Source organism: Chenopodium album, chromosome 20, assembly GCF_948465745.1.
Source record: "Chenopodium album chromosome 20, dcCheAlbu1.1, whole genome shotgun sequence".
In the NCBI taxonomy this organism is placed as follows: Eukaryota; Viridiplantae; Streptophyta; class Magnoliopsida; order Caryophyllales; family Amaranthaceae; genus Chenopodium; species Chenopodium album.
In genome coordinates this window covers 34,809,180-34,830,290 of record NC_137853.1, presented here as the reverse complement: position 1 = coordinate 34,830,290, position 21,111 = coordinate 34,809,180, and the positions used below count along the sequence as shown (strand labels likewise).

Below are 21,111 nucleotides of genomic sequence, written 5' to 3'. Positions count from 1 at the left end.
TATGACGACTAACCAGCAAGTACAAATATTGGGAAAAATAAAAAAAATTACCTATTCACAATTAAAATTGTGAATTAAATTACTCTGTAACAATTTTTTGCTAACTAAATATGTAGAAATTTTGATATCTTTTAACCTGTTCTATGAAATCTTTTAGATTTCAATTAAATCAAGTCAATTTCCGCCAAAGTCGTAAAAAAGGACCCAAACAAACGTATTCGTTACAACCCCTAGAATCCCATCTAGCTACGTACTTCATATTTTGTAAGTCTCACAAGTTCATTTTTTCTTCGTGCAAAAAAAAAAAAAAAAAAAACAAAAAAAAAATACTCGTATTTTCTTCCTTTATTTTTAACCAACATTTGAAATCACATGGGGAGTGTATAAGTGTATAACTGGATTACATTAACCAATTAACCAATATAATTAGTACAGCACCATTTTGAATAGAAGGAATCTTGACATGTATAAAAGTTCTGTATTATGTTTCGCAACTTAATTAGCATTAACAAACAAGAAACAATGTACTTCAAAAGTTCAAAGTCTCAATAGTTCCAATTAACATGACTTTTACGTTACTCACCACTCACCAAGAGATCCATAAGAACAAAAAATAGAAAGGATGAGGAAGGCAGTTCACAATAGGCCAAGTTTTGAAACTACTTTAATTTTGTTGTGCTAATCCGATGGTCAGAGAGAGCTGCAGCTATTCATCATCATCTGCATCGATATCGAAATCTTTAACCTTCACATCTGCATCTTCTCCATACTGGATGCTCATGTCAATCTGCGACAGCACATATTGAATGCTGTTCTCTTTCCTCAAATCAAGAGGGATGAAACTCACCATGCTATATTCATCTACCAGATCAATCAAGGCTTTGTTCAACTTCTCAAACTGTGGAGCCATGCGGCGATTTAATTGTGACAGTAACATCTGTGGCTCGGGGCTCAAGAAATCATCAAGGTCTTTCTTATTCTTCACGAGGTCCATTTTTGACATGATATTAACATGGGGCAATTCAAGCTGGATCATTGCAGACAGAGATGACAAACAGCCACTGATAAATTTGGTAACATCTGTCATAAACTGTGAGTCAAGCAAATAAACTACACAAACATTGAAGCTCTTACGCTGCAAGTGCTCCACAAAGTTTTTAAGAACTGGAACATGAGAGAAGAGTTCAATTTGTCCAGGACAATCAAAAACCAAATAATCATCATCCAGAAAATCATCTAGCTTTTCAGTAAGCCAGTCATCGAGATTATCTTCAAGTTCCTCCATGCAGTAAATCAAACCCCCGTTAGGACCCAATCCAAGTTCTTCCATAACATCCTCCAAATTAATAAGTTCCCTGATATCCACAGCAACAGGATAGTCAAAGTTTTCAGCAGCAGGATCAAGGTTTATGATATTAATTGTCCGACGCATGGTTTCACAGTGTCGATACAAGCTAGAGCAGTAAGTTGACTTCCCACTTCCTGCAGGACCAATGACTAACTGTGCGTATCCCATCTCGACTTTCTCAAGGTTTTCCTGTCACCAATGAGCTAATTAATCAAACCTCTGCAGCATTCCAATTTATCAAAAAATAGAATCATGAGCATGAATGCAAAAAGAGTAAGATATGAAACAAAGGACACACACAGTAAACATGCAATTTCCATTAAAATAAGGAGGATTGGGGAAATCTGTGATTAGAATTAACATAAAGGAGGCACAGCTGAATGTAGAAAGGAAAATCTTTAATCTTGAACAAAAGAAAGTGGAAGTTAAAAGTAATGGAGTCCAATAATTGACAATAAACAGCATAAGGAAGTTATCTGATGAGACACCACTTCAGGAACAATCATATTCCACCAAATCTACTTAATGCACAAAAAGATTGAGGCCTGAAATTCAAACAAGCACTTAAATTGACACAGCATAAACAGGAAGGGGGAAAACTAACAAATGCTACTAATTAAATTACGGTCACATTTGCCCAGAAGAAACAAGACAATATCTACAATCCACATAAGACATAGGAGAGAGAAATTACGAGATTTTAAAAGGCAAATCAAACACTCAATTGTGAGCTACATGCCCTATCCTTAAAGAAATGCCTAAAAAAGGGGACACTCTCTTCAAGATATGAATCTTTTACCACATTACTTTGAAAATAATTACTAATTATAAAATGCAACTTGATAGACTGACAAGAAACAAATTTTCAATCAAATTCTTATAGGTATAAATCGCATGCATCCTAAAGGACCTCATAACTAAAATATGCACATTCCTAAAGGACCTAAACAAATCAATGTAGATTCAAGGTATTTTAAATGACTTAAGATGAGTTAGGGCGGCTGGGTTTCAACATAACAGGCTTGGTGGACTTATTTTTAAAAACTTTCCCACCAAAAACTTACCAACAGATTTTAGTTTAAATTTCATTTAGATGAAATATCAACCGGTAAGTTCATTGATAAATCGTTAAATTGAATATAAGGGCTTTGACAATTGTGTTAGATTTGTGGAAGTGCACTAGTAAGAGTTAAAACACAATAGAGTATGCAATTTATATCCCTTGGAAATCCTGGAGTGAGGCACGAGAAAAATGGTTGAGCAACTCTAAAAACTACTAAAATTTGGGTTGTAAGAATCAAATACAAAACATTCCAATGTACGATAGTATACTCACATACATAGATTAAAGTTTCTTTTCATGAAATAGAGATGTTTAAATATCAGAATGACCCCTTTTTATTAACTCTGGGCAGCATGTAAAACAGTCTAAAGTGTAAACCATGCTTATAGTTCAAAAAAACATATAGTTCTTGAGTTCTAGTGAAAGAACCTACTAAGAGGTGTCCATTGGCTACCTTGGGTGAAGTGCTTAAGTCTAGCTCAATAAATCATTTTCTACCCTTTCCGATACTCCTAAGCTAAACCATAAATACTAGTAATAATAAGGAAATTGGAGAATTAATTTCCTCCTCCGGTATCTACCCAAAAAATGCAATGAGGCCATATAAGCTAAAATTAGTTTAAAGTAAGATTCACAAGTTAATTATACTTTGAAAGTATTTCCTCTATACAGCAAGAATCAAAATTAGGGTCTTATATACTTGTATTCAACAAATGAATTAGATTCTGAGATATAAAACCCATCACAGAAATCATTCATTTCAATGGTAGCATCTTAAACCCTCATATACATCTTCAAAACCTTACATACTAACTTCAATAAATCGGGAAATTTAAAATATTAGGTTGCATTATGATTAAGCATGAAAAAAAGAATTTTAATACTTGTATGTTTGATATTACAAACAAACCTTAAATATTCAAGAATTATTATACTAAAACAAATTTTCATGAAATAAGAACTTTTATAAATTGAAATATACAGGTATATCCAAGATGACTGAAAACTAAATTTCAAGCATAATTTCAATCAATTGACATGTATAATTCAAATAATTAAAAATCAGAAAAATTGAATGAATGAAAAGCATGTAAGTTAGGGTTTGGTATATAATCTAGCATGACAATTCATGAAAAAGGGGGAAAGAGGAAGAGAAGGCGGCACTGTAAGTTGCAGCAACAATTATTTGGAACCCTAAAAACGAAAACAGAGAAAAGGGAAGAAGGAAGAGAGATGAGGGAGGAGGACTACCTGGCAGTAGATGGGTTGTCGCCGGCTCTTTTTCCGACGAGTAAGGCGAGCAGGGAGATGGTGGGTAGGTTTTTGTGTTTTTGAGACGGGTCGAATGGAGAAACTCAGAAATGGAGTTAAGCGCGTGGGAGGGAAATTGGATCTTAAGAGCATCTCAAACGGTTCAATTATAAGGACTTGCTTGCAATTTAAATAAAGTTCCTAACTACATGCTTACCATTGGAGAATAAAAAATTGAGCAACATGCTAGCAATTGTAGCCCAACCAAGCTACATGCTTGATTGAAAAAGAGACAAATAATCTCCATTCATATTGGAACATGTGTATAATTATCTATTATTTTTTTAAAACTTTATTTTTTTTGCAAACTACAATATGTTGTGGCTTACCATTGAAACAAGTTGTTGCTTAAAAAGTGTTGTAGCTTAGAAATTTATGTGGAAAAGCAAGCTACAAAGCATTGTAGCTTGCCATTGGAGATGCTCTTAGATTCGTCTCACTGTCAACTTTTTTTCAAATACTCGTATGTAATTTCTATAATTTTTTTAATACGCAATTAACTAAATAATAATTAAAAGTTACGATTTGGTCTGATCTAAATTGAATTTATTAAAGAATAAGTAATAAGTATTTGAAAAAAGTTGAAGTGAACAAGTCCGAAATATTGTGCAAATGCAATTTTTATGTACGTACTTGTATTTTTTTTTTAAAAAAAATGCCCTTTAAAATTTACTCCGTAAAATAATGATTAATTTACCTCTACCTGAGCTAAATTGAAAAATTAAAATTACTTGTTTACCTATTTTCACCATAGGTTTTTTTTTTTAAAGTACAAAAGGACATGTCTTGACAATATTGCAAGCATATATGTAGTATACCTAATAATATAAGCTCAGTGAATGTTCAAAGAATGCATTTTAGAGAAATACAAATTCCTATAAAATAAAGATTTTAGTACAAAATCATAAGAAATTCTACTTCTCACAAAATGAGGGAATTTGCTTATTATTTAACTTCCACCTTGAAATTGAGGGAACACTTCTTAGAAAGTGAAACTAAACAATGCAATAATGCATGCAAGATGCAAGATGCAAGTTGATCAAGTTGTTGTCCTTGGCTATTAGTGCTAGTGTACAATTAGCACATTAGTACTATTGAGTCAACTTCTAAGTCGTGGGATTTTATAACAAGCATAATAAATCAAGACCTAAAGTTGTACTACCTCCTTTAATTATTATGTGCAATAAAGGGGTATTATTTGTGAGACATAAATTATTCCTTTGTTGCACATAATAATTAACGGAGATAGTACTAGTATTTGTAGTTTCTTACTCTATAAATAAGACTTGCACTTGATGGCCTTAAAATAATTAACTCAATAACACTTAACACATAATAGTAGCCAAACCTCTAAAAAAATAATGGGTGTTAAAATTGGCTCATATCCTCTTTTCTTGCTAGTTAGAATAACCACTCTTTTAGTTTCCTTGGCCTTAAAAACCAATGCTGGGGGGAATTGCTGTTTATTGGGGCCAAAATTTGAATGAAGGAACATTAACAGATACATGTAGAAGTAGGTTATGTAAGTATGTTAACATAGCATTTCTCTACAAATTTGGGAGTGGCCATAAACCCGAAATCGACTTGGGTGGCCACTGCACCCCTAAAGGTGGTGGGTGCCAAAGAGTGAGCGTTGGCATCCGAAATTGCCAACGTATGGGGATTAAGGTCATGCTCTCCATTGGTGGTGGAACTAAGAGTTACTCTCTATCATCGTCCGAGGAAGCTACAGGTGTTGCCGATTACTTGTGGGATCATTTCCTTGGAGGCCAATCCAATTTTCGCCCGCTAGGTATGCACTAGCACATAAGCCTGTTATGTAATTTACTCTGATTGTAATAATTTGTGTTAAAATTGTCCCTGCGAGTTTTTTATTACTCGTATTATTATTGTAACACTTTGGGTTATATTTTAGTAAGTAATCAATTTATATTTGATGTAACAGATCAGACTAGATTAAATTGGAAAAAAAAAAAAAAAAAAAAACATAGACTAGCATTAAGTTGTGTAAAGAACAATTTTTTATGACAATGTTTTGAAATTCTATTATTCTCATCTTCTTTACATCCTTTCCCTAGTTTAATACTCAGCTTATTTATGGAGTGCATTGATATGATCTTCTATGTTCTCACCAGGCAATGCCGTGCTAGATGGCATAGATTTCGACATCGAGTCAGGTACGCCACACTACCAAGCGCTAGCACGGAGACTCACCGAGCATGGGCAACAATCAGGGAAGAAAGTATACCTAAGTGCTGCACCACAATGCCCTTTCCCAGACCAAAAGCTCAACGGTGCTCTACACACCGGGCTTTTCGACTACGTTTGGATTCAGTTTTACAACAACCCTTCTTGTGAGTTCGATGTTAGTAACCCTGAAAAGTTCAAGAATTCTTGGAGAACATGGACCTCAAATATCCCAGCTAAGCAGTTCTTTGTTGGGTTGCCTGCCTCATCAAAAGCCGCCGGAAGTGGGTTTGTTCCTTCACAAACACTTATAAACCAAGTGCTTCCTTTTGTTAAGGGATTATTTGGTGACAAATATGGGGGAGTGATGCATAGAGCTAGTGATGTGAGAACTAATTATAGTCAACGCATCAAGAATAATGTCTAATTACGTACGTGGTCAATAATGAACCTACTTTTGTGTACTCTCAGGTTTGGACATATATATTAATTAAAGGTAAATAGTAGGATAATAAGCATTTATTTATAGATAGTGTAAGATAAGCCGGAGGATATCACATGAAATGTGGAGAAAGAAACCGTGTTAGAGTCTGTTCACATTTACTGAACTGAGCTGAACTAAACTAAACTGAACTGAACTGAACTGAATTGGAGCTGAAATGAATATTTTATGAAAGAAGGAAATTAAAAGCTGAACTGAACATAACTGAACTGATTGGAGCTGAACTGAACAGATTAGAGCTGAACTGAACAGATTAGAGCTGAACTAAACTGAACTGAACTGAACTGAAATTAAGCTGAAGTGAACAGACGCTTAGTTTGATTATGGTTTAATTAAAATTGTGTTGTTTTACAACATTGAAAGTAATTCTCTTCTATAAGATACTGAGTACACAATATTACCTCTTTGTCATGTTGACTCTTAGGGCTTGGTTGGTTCACCTTATTTTTACTTATCTGAATTTTTTTGATCTGATTTAATCTGATTTGAACTTATATGTTCTGGTCTGATCTAATTGTCTGATTTGACCATGATTAAAACTCAGAAATACACCATATATACTCTATCAATATTTGTAAGTAATTATACATTAATTAAAATTATAAAGTTTTACATTGAAAAAAAAAATATAGAGAGAATAAAGTAGTATAAACAATCAAATTGTGTCAATTATTTATTATCTAGATACCTTTTTTATTTTTCGAATTTGCTTGAGACCTCCCTTTAGCGACATTAAGCTGTTTACCACTTGAGCCAACTCTTGTTGGTATTATCCGATACTTAAACGGATAGAATATATACCTTCCATAGTTGCAAGTGCATCAACAAAAGGACGACACGCAATGCAAAAATAAGAAATCAGAATTTGATTTTGTGGTACTATCCTTACAATCTTTTCCAAGGGTAAATAGAAAAAATCTAAAAAAAATCTAAGGAAATAATAGATCTAGAAATGACGTGGCCACCCCCCTATCTCCAATAGGCTATCCTATTTCAATATTGTCCCTTTTTCCTTCACTTTTCCTTCCTCCGTGTCCTTTCTCTTTCATCCACGTCCTTCTACTTTGCTAAAATGCGCCTTTCACCCTTTCACTTCAATCTATTATACAAATCTTAATTTCATCTTAATCGTCCACGTACCCCATTATACATGTAAGCATCGCCCACTTGACCTTTAAATATTTTGTATTGCAAATTGAAAATTCATTAGGCTACGTTCTTTTCACATTATTTTATCATAGTTTAGTTTTATTCTTGTAAAAATTAGGTAATTACTGAAAAATTCTTACAAGTATTAATATACTAGTAAATATTGAGGTATTTTAATTCAGGTGAACATAACATAAGCTTAGCTCCTTGTTTTTTTTAAATTTATTTTTAAGGGTTCGTTTGGCATCGCTGTGGTTTTCTGTTTTTTGGTTTTTTATTTTTTTTAAGTGTATTATATATGTCACATAATGAATCAAAAATTATTTAGACTTATTAAAATCATAAAAATTTTGAAAACTGACAACAGAAAAGTGGAAACACCTTTTTCTTGTTTCCTGTTTTTGGTTTTTAGTTTAAAAAAAAAACAGGAAACTGAAAACCAAAAATGATGCCAAACAAGCCCTAAGTTGTTCATAATCCTGTTTTGTATTCCTTGATGTATGATTTCAATACTTGGATCAATTGGACAAGGTTGTACTATAGTTAGGGTGTTGATTTAGCTAGATCATAATCCAAAAACACGAGAACAATTAAACAAAATGAATTTAAAACATCATTTTGAGCTCAACTAAAAGTAAAAAAATTTACAAGTAATTTTCAATACTTGCCTAATGGCTGCAATTAAAAAGATTAAATTAGGCCATGACTAGTTCTTTTTTTTTTGGCTTTATTAAAGAAAATTAATTTCTATTGAATAGAGATTAATTTTATTTAAATGTAAATAAATTGTAAGACATAAATATATATTAATACAATAAAAATACAGTCACATTACATACTACCTCCGTTTTATATTATTTACAATAATTTGACAAAAAAGTGAGTAAAAATCTCTAATCGTTGCAAATAATATGGTACAGAGATGGTATAAAATTAGTCGAAACAAAGCAATTGTTGAGTTGTCATAATATAATTTGACATTAATACACCATTTATTTATTTATTTATTTTGACAAGAGAAACTCTATTTGAAGTTGATAATTGGAGAAGAGAGAGAAAATAAAAGCGAAAAAAGAAAAAATAGTTTGGTCGGGGAAGAGGGCCCCACAACCTACTAACATACGCCGAGTAGGTCCCACCAAACTTCAATCCAACCGTCCAATCTCCATCAAAACTCAATCTCAGCCGTCCAATTTTGTTGGTTCTCAAATATCATGATTGATATTTATTTTACCCTCTTCTTTCTCTCTCTCCTGAAAAAACTCTGAAGAATTAGGTGATGATGAAAATGGCGTCTTCAATTAAAATCTTCACTGTTCCACTTTCTCTCTCCTCTGCTTTTAGCAATTCTGCTGCTCTAATGGAACTTCTATAGTTATGAATTAATTTCTTATTAGTTCTCAAAATTAATTGGATTTTTTCTTCCATTTTAATGGCGAAAATTATGAGATAACGAAATTAGGGATTTTTTGTTTTTTCGATTTTTGATTTTAGGGTTTTTTTTGGGGGAAAATGGAGATTGATGAAGTTGGGCCTAGTAACGTGAAGAATACTACTGATCAGTTTATTGATCGAAGTAAAGTTAGGATTTTGTTGTGTGATAATGATTCGAAAAGCTCTCAAGAGGTTTTATCTCTCCTTTGCAAGTGTTCTTATCAGGGTAATTTTATTTAATTTCACTTTAATTTGATGTTTTTAGTGTTGTTTTAAATCTTTTAATTGCTCTTTTTAATTAAATAGTTGTACTTTCATCTTGGAAATATCTGTTGGATATTTATGTTAGATATTTTTCTATGATATTTTTTGTACCTTAAGTAAGATTGTCTAATTTACATATAGTCCTATACTATTCTAGCTATAGAAATAGTTGTTATATTGTCCCGACCTCTCATAATTAAAAATAAGCGATGATTTCGATTAGGATGAAATCCTGTAGGAAATAATAATTGTATGATTGTACCCTTGAGATCTTTTTGAAGTAATTTTTTGGATATTAGGAGATGTACGGAGTAAGAAATTTTGCGGATATCTTAAAATAGTATATGTGACTATTATTTCTAGACGGATGTGGTATTTTTAACGGAAATTAGAGTACTCATATGAAGCAGGCCATGTTAATATTTGGTTGGGCAAAAAATGCTGTTTTGGGATTAGCTGTAGTTTAAACTGATATTATAATGAATTAATGATAAGAGTATTGAGAAGTTATGCTGAATGTTGGAAATTCGAGTTTGTGGAGTTATGTAAAGGTGATATGTGATTAGATGAGAACGAATTTAGGGGTAGGAAGGGTACTTCTTATGATTGAAGGATTGCAAAGGTTGTTATTGGTTTTAGGATTCCTATTCAGTTAGTGGTTTGTGTGGATTTGAGATTTTAATATTGAAAGATGATCGATAGATCAGAGATATATGTTGGAAAATTGAGCTTGTGGAGTAATGTAAAGGTTATAAATGATGTGACTATATGAGATTGATTTTAGAGATAGGAGGGTACATCATATGAAGGCTTGCAAAGGCTGTTATTAGTTCTAAGTTTCCCATTCATTTTGTTGTTTGTGCGGATTTGAGATTAAAAGATGCTCGATGGATCGGAGATAGTCAAGGCTGTCAAGCTTCTCCTTATTCAAAGCTCTAAAAGAGTGTTCGTACTTCATAGTTGGTTTAGATGCATTTTTGTTTTTGGAAAGTTATATCGTCTCACTCCTTGGGCTACTTAATGTTTGCACCTGACATGACCAAAAAATTTCAATGATTATGGTGAGATATAAAGAAAGTTTGTGCCAGGACTATCGGATAATTTGGTTCTTGCAATACCAGTAATAAATTACTGGTGAGTGACTGAGGTGAGTGATGGTGTTTTTTTTGTCATACTTTGTATATAAATCACTAAATTCAGGGGAGGTTCTGTTTTGCACTGTATTGATCTGTTTCTCTGTAAGTGGTTTGTCATACTTTGTATATAAATCACAAATAGGAATTCTTGTCATTTTTTTAGTTGATTTTTAAAGTTATGAATAGCCAGCCAGCTTTGGTCCTTTATGGATCTGCCACTGACTTGTGACTAATTTCACAAATTGTGGAGGTGATATTTTTAGTAAAATGTCGTGTTCTAACTGTCTTTTTTGTTGCCATCTCCCATCCTTCTAGCTTTCAAGCCACCTTTTTTACATCCAGTTCCTAATACATCCCTTTGGACGATTCTGCTAGAGATCAGCTCAGGCCTCCTATTTTGGTCACATACGCAAGGAAGAAGCAGGGCAAGGGGAGTGGAATCAGTTAAGCAAGCCAAAGGGTAGAAGAGTCTTTAATGCAATAATTCTGTTAAGAAAGTTTGTTATGGATTAAGGGTAATCTTTAGGCAAGTGTTGAGCTGGCTTAGTCTATATTAGGGGGGAATAATCTGCTGTAATGATCATGCTATTTTGTTAATTGAGTGTGATTAACTCTGGGAGAGCCCTTTCCTCTCAAATGAAAGGTGTATTGGATGCTCATTGTTGAATATCAATACATACTATCTTCTTCCTTCTCTTATCTACTCTCTCTACTCAGTTTTCCTTTCTTACAAATCCTTACAGTATAACCGAATTCATAGCAAATTGGTATCAGAGCAATCGATCTTACCTGTGCAAGTTATGGCTCGATTAACTCATGCGCAGCGTTTGGATTTGCTCGAGCAAGAGATTGCCGGAGTGCCGTCGCAAGTGGCTCATGAGGTTAGCTCGGCGTTAGCTGCATTTCGAGCTGATATCGCAGCTCAAATCGCTGCAATTCAGGAGAAGTCGCGTTCGGAGCCCCGCCCTGTCGCGGCCACCATACTAGTGGGACAACCCATTTGCGGGAACACCATCTCAGTTGGTGGCTGGAGGAGGTGGTGAGCAAGGAGGTCAGTCTAATTGGAGGTTGCGGAAGTTGGATTTACCCTTGTTTGATGGAACCAATCCGGATGGGTGGATTCTCAGGGCGGAGAGGTTTTTCCATTTCTACAGACTCTCGGCCGATGACCAGCTGGAGGCGGCGATTGTCGCGCTAGAGGGAGACGCCTTGCTCTGGTATCAATGGGAGCAAAGGAGACACCCTCTCCTGTCGTGGGAGGCGTTGAAGAAGGTGATACTTCGCCGTTTTCGCACCACCGCCACTGGCACCCTCCACGAGCAGTGGCTCGCTCATCACCAATTTGGAACAGTGGCGGATTATCGGAGGAGATTCATTGAACTCCTTGCTCCGATCGAAGGAGTTCCAGAAGAAATCGCGAAAGGCCAATACATAAACGGGTTGAAGGAAGAAATTAAGGTGGAGGTTCGGATCCTTGACCCGATTTCGTTGGACCAGGCAATGGAGTTATCCGGGCGGATCGAGGAAAAGTTGCGTTTGGGCCCAAGGCCCAGATCTGTTGGACTGCTACCCACTTGGAGAACCCCGTTCCCTTCGACCCGACCCGTTTCCTCTACCCAAATCCAGCCTTACCAGACCCCAAACACGATCCCAGCTCACTCAAACTCCACCTCACCTCACCCAAACACTAGCCGCTACAACCCTAAACCCACCGGAGAGATACAGCGGTTGTCGGAGACCGAACTTCAGCACAAGCGCGAGCAGGGGCTCTGTTTTCGTTGTGATGAAAAATGGAACATCAACCACCGTTGTCCGCGGCGTGGGTTGAGTGTTCTCTTGACTGTGGGGGAGGGTGACGACTTTGAGGAGGCGGATGAGATTGAACCCAGGGAGATGCCGGCGGTAGACCCACAACCTTCTCACGAAACCACACCTCTTCCCTCTTCCGACACAATCCCTGGTGTCTCTTTTAGCTCGGTGATGGGAATAACCAACCCAAGAACCATGCGCATGGCAGGGACGGTGAATGGCCAAGCCGTGGTGGTGATGATTGACCCAGGTGCCACGCATAATTTTATTTCCACCATCGCCGCTCAGAAATTGGGGATTCCTCCGTCGGATTCTAAGAGTTTTGCTGTGACTTTGGGCACCGGTGAGGCGGTGCAAGGGGAGGGGGTGTGTAAGGCGGTGTTATTGGAAGTTCAGGGCCTCTCAATAGTGGAAGATTTCCTTCTCCTTCCTCTGGGAAATTCTGATCTAATTTTGGGTCTTCAATGGCTCGAAAAATTGGGCACTATCGCTACCAACTGGAAGACACAATTGATGAAGTTCCAGTTGGGTGATCAGACGGTCACATTGCAGGGGGATCACTCTCTTGGTCGTTCTGGAATTTCGCTTAAGGCTATAATGAAGACATTGCAGAAAGAGGGGTATGGGTTTTTGGTGGAATTAAATCATTTGGTGGGGGAATTTTCTGGGAATACACCTTCAGATGAGGCGCCACAATTCTTACAGCAGATCCTTCATGAGTTCTCTGAGGTGTTTGCAATGCCGGAAGGGCTGCCTCCCCGACGCTCAATTGAGCACTCAATCATCTTGAAGGAAGGCACGAACCCCATTAGTGTCCGACCTTATAGATACCCGCAAAGCCAGAAAGATGAGATCGAACGTTTGGTACATGATATGCTCACGGCAGGTATCATTCAACCTTCTTCTAGTCCTTATTCTAGCCCCGTGTTGTTGGTTAAAAAACGGGATGGGTCTTGGCGTTTCTGTGTTGACTATAGGGCCTTAAACAAATGTACTGTTCCTGATAAATTCCCAATTCCCATTATTGATGAACTTTTGGATGAATTGTATGGCGCTTGTGTTTTTTCTAAATTGGACCTTAAGTCGGGGTATCATCAGATTCGTGTCCGCGAGGAGGATGTGAATAAAACTGCTTTTCGTACCCACGAAGGACATTACGAATTTCTAGTAATGCCTTTCGGGCTAACGAATGCCCCTGCCACTTTTCAGTCATTGATGAATGCGGTTTTCAGACCTTTCCTTCGCAAGTTCGTTTTGGTGTTTTTTGATGATGTGTTGGTTTATAGTAAGTCTAAGGAGGAACATGTGAGGCACTTGGAGGAAGTCTTAAGGGTGCTTCATTCTCACAGGTTGTATGCAAACCGCAAGAAGTGCGATTTTGGGCAGGAGCGTGTGGCTTATTTAGGCCACATTATCTCTGGCCGTGGTGTGGAAGTTGACCAGAGTAAAATTCAAGCAATGTTGGAGTGGCCTCGTCCAAGAAATTTGAAGGAACTACGGGGATTTTTGAGATTGACAGGGTATTATCGGAAATTCATCCAAAATTATGCTCACATTGCTCATCCCTTAACTGAGCAGCTTAAGAAGGATAATTATGGTTGGTGTGCAGCAGCTACTCAAGCTTTTGTCGCTCTTAAGGAGGCTATGACAAAGGCTCCTATCCTTGCTTTACCCGATTTCTCACAAACTTTTATTCTGGAAACCGATGCTTGTGGTCAAGGTGTGGGTGCGGTTCTGCTGCAATGTGGACATCCCATTGCTTATTTCAGTAAGTTACTTGGACCCCGGGCTTGGTCCAAGCCTATATACGAAAAAGAGTTGATGGCAATCGTGTTGGCTGTTGAAAAGTGGCGCCACTATCTTTTGGGAAGGCATTTCATTGTGCGCACTGACCAAAAGAGTTTGAAATTTCTGTTGGAGCAAAGAGAGGTGGGTCAAGCCTACCAAAAATGGGTGGGTAAGCTTTTGGGCTACACTTTTGATATTCACTATAAACCCGGCTCAAGCAACGTGGTGGCTGATGCTTTGTCTCGTGAATTACTTCCCCACATTACTTGTGCTACAATGACTTCTTCTTGTGGGGTGCCGTGGGCTACATTCCAAGCTCATATTAACAAGGACCCTTTGATTTGTAAGCTGACAGACAACATCAGGCAGGGACTTAAGGTTCCTAAATGGTTTGCCTTGGACAATGATGTTCTTAAGTATAAAGGTCGGGTTGTTATTCCCAAACACTCGGGTCTCACTTCAGCCTTGCTTAAGGAGTACCATGACTCACCTATTGGGGGCCATTCGGGGGATTTTCGCACTTATCAACGACTTGCTGCTGAATGGTATTGGTTGGGGATGCGGAAGGATGTTACCCGTTATGTGCAAGCTTGTCTTGTTTGTCAGAAAAATAAGACTTCTTCTCTTACTCCCATGGGTCTTTTGCAGCCTTTACCTATTCCGGAGAGAGTTTGGGAGGACATTTCATTAGATTTTATTGAAGGGCTTCCAAAATCTGCTGGGTGGGACACTATCTTGGTGGTAGTGGACAGACTTTCGAAGTATGGTCACTTTATTCTTCTTAAACACCCATTTTCTGCTCCTATGGTGGCCCAAGTTTTCATTAAGGAAGTAGTAAGGTTGCACGGGATTCCTTCTACTATAGTGTCGGATAGAGATAAAGTCTTTTTGAGTATCTTTTGGAACGAGCTCTTCAAGTTACAAGGGACACAATTGGCAAGAAGCACAGCATATCATCCCCAATCTGACGGGCAAACTGAGGTGCTCAATAAGGGTGTCGAGTCCTACCTCCGTTGCTTTATTAATGGGAAGCCCCGTTCTTGGTCTGCTTGGATTCCTTGGGCAGAGTACTGCTATAATACTTCTTTTCATACGGCTACAAATTTTACCCCCTTCAAGATTCTCTATGGTCGGGATCCACCTCACCTTGTTCGTTATTCTACGGGTAGTACTGCAGTTGCCTCGGTGGAGGAGCAATTGTTGGAACGTGATGCGGTTCTAGATGAGCTGCAGTTTCATTTGGTTAGGGCACAAGAGTTCATGCGCTATTATGAGAACAAAGGAAGACGAGAAGGGCATTTTGAGGTGGGGGACTTGGTGTTTCTTAAGCTCCAACCTTATCGTCAGCAATCTGTGGGTCAGAGGTTCAATCAGAAATTATCTCCCAGGTTTTATGGTCCCTATCCTGTGGTCAAGAGAGTGGGTGAGGTCGCTTATCAGTTGCTGCTGCCTGAGGGGTCAAAAATACACCCTGTTTTTCATTGCTCACAGCTCAAGAAGTCAGTTGGACAAGGTCACACACCATCTCCTTTGCCTTCTCAGTTGACTGCGGACTTGATCCTTGAGGTGCAACCTGAATCTGTCCTGGGGATTAGGAACAGTCAGCAAGGAGCTCTCACTTTGGTCGAGGTACTCATTAAGTGGCAGCATCTCACACACACTGAAGCAACATGGGAACCCTTTGATGATATTGTGGCTCGTTTTCCAGATTTCCACCTTGAGGACAAGGTGAATCTTCTTGGGGGAGGTATTGCTAGAGATCAGCTCAGGCCTCCTATTTTGGTCACATACGCAAGGAAGAAGCAGGGCAAGGGGAGTGGAATCAGTTAAGCAAGCCAAAGGGTAGAAGAGTCTTTAATGCAATAATTCTGTTAAGAAAGTTTGTTATGGATTAAGGGGAATCTTTAGGCAAGTGTTGAGCTGGCTTAGTCTATATTAGGGGGGAATAATCTGCTGTAATGATCATGCTATTTTGTTAATTGAGTGTGATTAACTCTGGGAGAGCCCTTTCCTCTCAAATGAAAGGTGTATTGGATGCTCATTGTTGAATATCAATACATACTATCTTCTTCCTTCTCTTATCTACTCTCTCTACTCAGTTTTCCTTTCTTACAAATTCTTACAGTATAACCGAATTCATAGCAGATTCCTTAAGGGGAGGTCTAAGTAAGTAAAGGGCAAATTATGGATGATGCACCTTGCAATCAAAGAAAGTTTATTCGTAATATTTGGATGGTCATTTATACTGGTAATACTAGACTAAGACTTAAGAGTCCTATTAACAAATGGGGATTGCCTTTGTAGTTTTTATGTGCTGACATGTCAAGTATCATCTGACAGAATTTGATCACTTGTCTAGCTACATGCCAGTTTAATATATTTATCTCTTCGTTTTACTTCTAAGTAATTATTGTGAGGTAAAATGTGCCCATGGTCTTACATTTTTGCACTTTTTCCCTTTAAATTGTGTGGCTTTCATTCTTTAATGGAAGTAATTGTGTAGATGTGGCCTAGTTTTCTTGTTTGCATATATTTTACGATCTTCTGGCTATTCACCGATGAATTTACTTGTGCTTATGTGTGTTTGTATGCTACAGTGACATCAGTCAAGTCTGCTAGGCAGGTTGTTGATGCACTTAATGCAGAGAGTTCTGACATTGATATTATACTTTCTGAGGTTGATCTTCCTACAAAAAAGGGGTTCAAGTTGTTAAAGTACATAATGCGGGACAAACAGTTGCAACGAATACCTGTGATTAGTATGTTTGCCTATTTCCAATTTTTTTGTTTGAACTTATTTTTAAATTTGTTATTTATTTTTATTATTCATCCTTTTGTTAGTGATGTCAACACAAGACGAAGTTACTCTTGTTGTGAAGTGCTTGAGGCTGGGAGCAGCAGACTTCCTTGTGAAGCCATTACGGACGAATGAGCTGTTAAACTTGTGGACTCACATGTGGAGGAGGCGACGAATGGTAAGTGTCAAGTAGTTTACATGCCAAGATGCTTGTTAGTGATTTTGTGTGATCCTATGTAGCTACACCCTACAAATTTATTTGAGATGAAATAATTGTTCTTTGCTTGTGAAATTTAGAAACCTCAGTCTGCTCATGCTTCATTTTCCAACTAAGGAAATGTTTTTTTTATCAGTCAGAGACATCTAATTGTTTGAGCTCCTTACTGTATTGGCAGCTTGGTCTTGCAGAGAAGAATATCGTGAGTTATGACCTCGAAATAGCTGCATCAGATCCCAGTGATGCTAATACTAACAGCACAACACTGTTCTCCGATGACACAGATGATAAGTCCCGTAGAAGTGTTAATCCAGAAATGAGCATTGCAATACAACAGGAGGAGGAGGTCAGTGTGTAGGCAGGCATAACATTTCCTCTGAGATTTGTTGTTTGTGTGTTAAGAGGATTTTTACATGTACTCCTCTACTATTGTCCTTGATCTGTGCCAGCCATTTTTTTTTATCAATTTGAGCTTTTCTTTATTTGTGCTTTGTTTTTGTATATAAATTGTCCTATTAAATCTCAGTGCCTATAGAATATTTTTTTGCATGAAGTGTGAAACCTAGCATACAATAAAAACTAGCTCTTAACTAGTGATTGAGAAGTCTGGGGAGTCTCGATGGATAAATTTGAGAAGTCTAGAGAGTCTCATTGGATAAACTTGAGAAGTCTGGGGAGTCTTATCGGATAACTTTGTTTGGCACTTTGGCATGTCCAACAATGTTAACTCTCAATAACAAATTATAATGTTGTATATGCAAGAAACACAAATGCACAATGCAAGCTACTATTTGCAGCCTTTTAGTTTGTTTTTGTTTGGAGGATGGGAAGGATCTTTGGGAACAGCTGATTTTTTGGCCTCTATCTTGCTATTATGAAATGATTGTTGTGCTACCTTTCTGCAATGCATTAGATATAGGTTCTTTTGCGAGGTACAAATATATTCTGTCCCCTCTCCTAACAGAATAAAAAAAAATAAAAAAAAAACATGCTTGAAATTGCAAATCACTTCACTAGTTTAACAAAACTATATACGGAGTACCAAGCTACATCCTTTAATGATTTTATGTACGAAAATGTATGTTGTTTCACTATAACACTGGATTAGAAGGAGAGGCCGAGAGGGGAGCTGGGCATGAGGCCTTGTGAGTGTAAATTTGAAGGGGGTTTGGTTTTTGGGGTTGTGATTTAAAATGTGGTGGGTGAGGAAATGGACTTGGTCGCTCATATTGGAACTTCGCTTTCTTTGGCACAGAGTGACTGAAACAAGTTATGAACTTTAGTGGAATGGATCAGATGTTTTTGTAGGTAACCTTGTTTGTTGGCTTGTTGCACTAATTGATGATGCTTACTTTGTTGGTTTGTCCATATCTACATACCTTGGTTAATTACAAAGGTGGGATGGTCACAATCCAGGATTTTACACTTTAGATGAGAGTCTTGTAAAATGATGAAACTGACTGTTTATGGGTTCTGATTGTTTATATATATATAATTTCTGATCAAAATAATAATTTTCTGATCTAAGTGTTCGTGTAAGCGGGCTCTTCAATTTTTCAAGTTGAGTTTCTTGTATAAACGCAAAAGTTAGACTGCGTAATCTAACTCTTTAACTGTGTCAATTCATCTTGCCAAGCAAAAACACTCTTCTTTTGGTGTTTTACATGTTTGCATTGTGACATGACTCAAATTTTGTTTTATATTTTATTTGACTCTCTGAGGATGGTGTGAATTAAATGTCTCCTCTTTCTAATAGAGATAACCATTTTGGCATCAGGCCCTTCAGGTTTTTTTTTTTTTTTTTTTTTTTTTGGTTGGAATGACATAACACTTGGATGCTGTGAGTTGAAATATTCTTGGCTTTGGTCTTGTGGTCTCTCTCTCTCGCCTCACTTCTTGCTTCTGCAGTTTACTGTTCCTATTTTCCTCATTTTTTTTCCTTCCTGTTTTCCAGTGTAACAAAGTCACTTCTGAAGCTGTGCCTGCAAATTTATTTGACTGTCGGTCTGCTATACCGGCTCCAAGTGACCGCCGGACAGGCAAGCTGCTTTGCATTTATAATTCTTTCTTATGCTTATTTATAAGCTTTGTTTCCAATCTGGTTTTAGTTTAATTGTGCTGCTGTTCTAAGTCTTGTAATTACCGACATTGAAATATGACTCCAGAACATATATAGAATCCCATGTGACTCGATTATAACTTCTTAGGTTTTTGTTTTTTTTTTTCCCCTTTCAGTGAACAGTGCTGTAGTTTCTGAATTACAGATATGCTGTTGGTCGTTCAAGTGAGTATTGTTTAATATAAAGGGGTTGCGAGTTTGAAAACTAAATCAGATTTGTTACAGATGTACAATTTTTTTTTTATTTTTTATTTTTTTATTTTTTTTTGGGTTAAGCGTGCAAGTCTTTTTTGCCATTTGTCTGTGGTGATCATTTTGAGAATCTTTATGCTTGGTCAGGTTTTGTGCCATTTTCCAAAAAGAGTGAGCCATTTTTGAGAAAGAGTGATCTTTTTCCTAGAAAGAGTGAGCTGAAGATCGGCGAATGTTCTGCATTCTTCACTTACGTCAAATCCGGCGCAGTTGAGAGCAATTGCCAAACAGTTGTTAATGTTGAAGCTAATGCTGCTCAACCTTCCAGACCAGATGATAAAACAGATACTTGGAATGGGCATGTAATCAATGGCAATATGAGATATGAAAATGTTGACGTGTGGGAAAATAACTCACATGGAGAAGACTTCCCCAGCAGTACCAGTGTACCTGATTCCACTTCCATGGAAAGGTCGTGCACCCCTCCTGTAACTATGGAATTTATGCAAAATAAATCTAATGACGAAGGCTTGTCCGAGGTGCACATGCAGTCGAAAAATGGGATGCAGTTTGATACCTCAACTTTGGCAGCACATACTGCTTATCCTTACTTCATGTCTGGAGTCATGAACCAGTTTATGATGCCATCGTCAGCACATACACAACAGAAAGATCCTCAAAACCATGGTCAATCAACTATGATGCCTCATTACAACCATCTTTCACATTGTCCATCGCCTGTACCTGGGATGACACCATTTTCTTATTACCCAATGAGTGTATGTTTGCCACAGGGTCAGTCGCCTGCTAACCATCAAGTGCCATCATTTGGTAATTTACCTTTTAGTGAAGCAAAATTAAGCAAAGTTGACAGGAGAGAGGCAGCTTTGATCAAATTCAGGCAGAAAAGGAAGGAGAGATGTTTTGATAAAAAAATAAGGTATGTGAATCGCAAAAAGCTTGCTGAGAGAAGGCCACGTGTACGTGGGCAATTCGTGAGGAAGGTGAATGGCGTTACTGTAGATCTTAATGGAGATCCGTCTGCTGACCTTTATGAGGAAGATGAAGATGATCCTAATTCATCTCCAGAAGATGACACTTCTTGACTACATATTTGAGGAAAACCATTTTTCTGATGGATCACTGCTGTTGCTGCCATAATTGTTTTTTTCCAAATCTGTCTGAGCTCCATTTTTCATGTCCTTTATGAAAAAAATATGGCATGGATTTGTTATTGCTCTCTAGAGCTTACAGGCCTGTACCTTCGACTTTGTAAGCATCTCTGTTCTGGGGGTGAGTTATGCAATCGTGGGAAATTTAATCTCCAACATCTGCTGTCCCATGAAGCTCCTTTTATAGGGAGCTGCCTGAAGCTTTCGTGAAGTTGGGAATCCAACTTGATCGGTTAAATGAAGGGTTTTTCTTTATTTATTTTTCCTTCATGTTTTACCCATTATTGTAAAGAGGCGCATAGTGATCAGATGTATCTATAGAAAAAGCTGAAGAATTTAACTTCATTCTTATCACGTCATAATTGTTGTGAAACCTGTTTATTTTGGTCTATGTTTATACTTAAATCAGGTGGTGCCTTCTTGATGTGCATTTTACGCTGGGAGCCAGAGAACTTAGAGATCTGCTTGATTCGATTGTAATTACAACTCAACCACATTTGGATATCCTTTTTCTCCTTTCAGGCTAGTTGAAGCATCTTTAGTTAACCGTCTTGGTTTCCTATTTTAAAGACTTCAACCATGTCCATGATGAGAGTATGAGTTAAGTATGACTTGAAACAGGA

General features: G+C 37.4%; 2 protein-coding genes and 1 pseudogene across 2 annotated transcripts; 2 read left to right on the top strand and 1 right to left on the bottom strand.

The window, feature by feature from the left end:
- Positions 1 to 384: 384 nt before the first annotated feature.
- On the bottom strand, positions 385 to 3,802 carry LOC145598419 (GPN-loop GTPase 3-like). Its single transcript, XM_081654770.1, has 2 exons — positions 3,663 to 3,802; positions 385 to 1,537 (listed from the first exon to the last, which is right to left on the bottom strand). The coding sequence occupies exon 2, from the start codon at positions 1,514 to 1,516 to the stop codon at positions 707 to 709; it is 810 nt and encodes a 269-aa protein (XP_081510896.1). The 5' UTR covers positions 1,517 to 1,537; positions 3,663 to 3,802; the 3' UTR covers positions 385 to 706.
- Positions 3,803 to 5,083: 1,281 nt separating this feature from the next.
- Positions 5,084 to 6,336, top strand: LOC145599246 (basic endochitinase-like; annotated as a pseudogene).
- A 2,478-nt stretch (positions 6,337 to 8,814) lies between these two features.
- LOC145598110 (two-component response regulator-like APRR1) lies at positions 8,815 to 20,990 on the top strand. The gene is made up of 6 exons (XM_081654422.1): positions 8,815 to 9,220; positions 16,589 to 16,750; positions 16,833 to 16,966; positions 17,184 to 17,351; positions 18,960 to 19,044; positions 19,464 to 20,990. Exons 1-6 carry the CDS (start codon positions 9,073 to 9,075, stop codon positions 20,420 to 20,422), a joined length of 1,656 nt encoding a protein of 551 aa, XP_081510548.1. The 5' UTR covers positions 8,815 to 9,072; the 3' UTR covers positions 20,423 to 20,990.
- The last annotated feature ends 121 nt before the right edge of the window (positions 20,991 to 21,111 follow it).

Coding starts and splice junctions, on each gene's coding strand:
- LOC145598419 (XM_081654770.1), bottom strand. CDS start 1,516: ATGGGATACGCACAGTTAGTCATTGGTCCTGCAGGAAGTGGGAAGTCA.
- LOC145598110 (XM_081654422.1), top strand. CDS start 9,073: ATGGAGATTGATGAAGTTGGGCCTAGTAACGTGAAGAATACTACTGAT. Junction 16,967..17,183: donor TGTGGAGGAGGCGACGAATG/GTAAGTGTCAAG, acceptor CTGTATTGGCAG/CTTGGTCTTGCAGAGAAGAA. Junction 19,045..19,463: donor TCCAAGTGACCGCCGGACAG/GCAAGCTGCTTT, acceptor ATGCTTGGTCAG/GTTTTGTGCCATTTTCCAAA.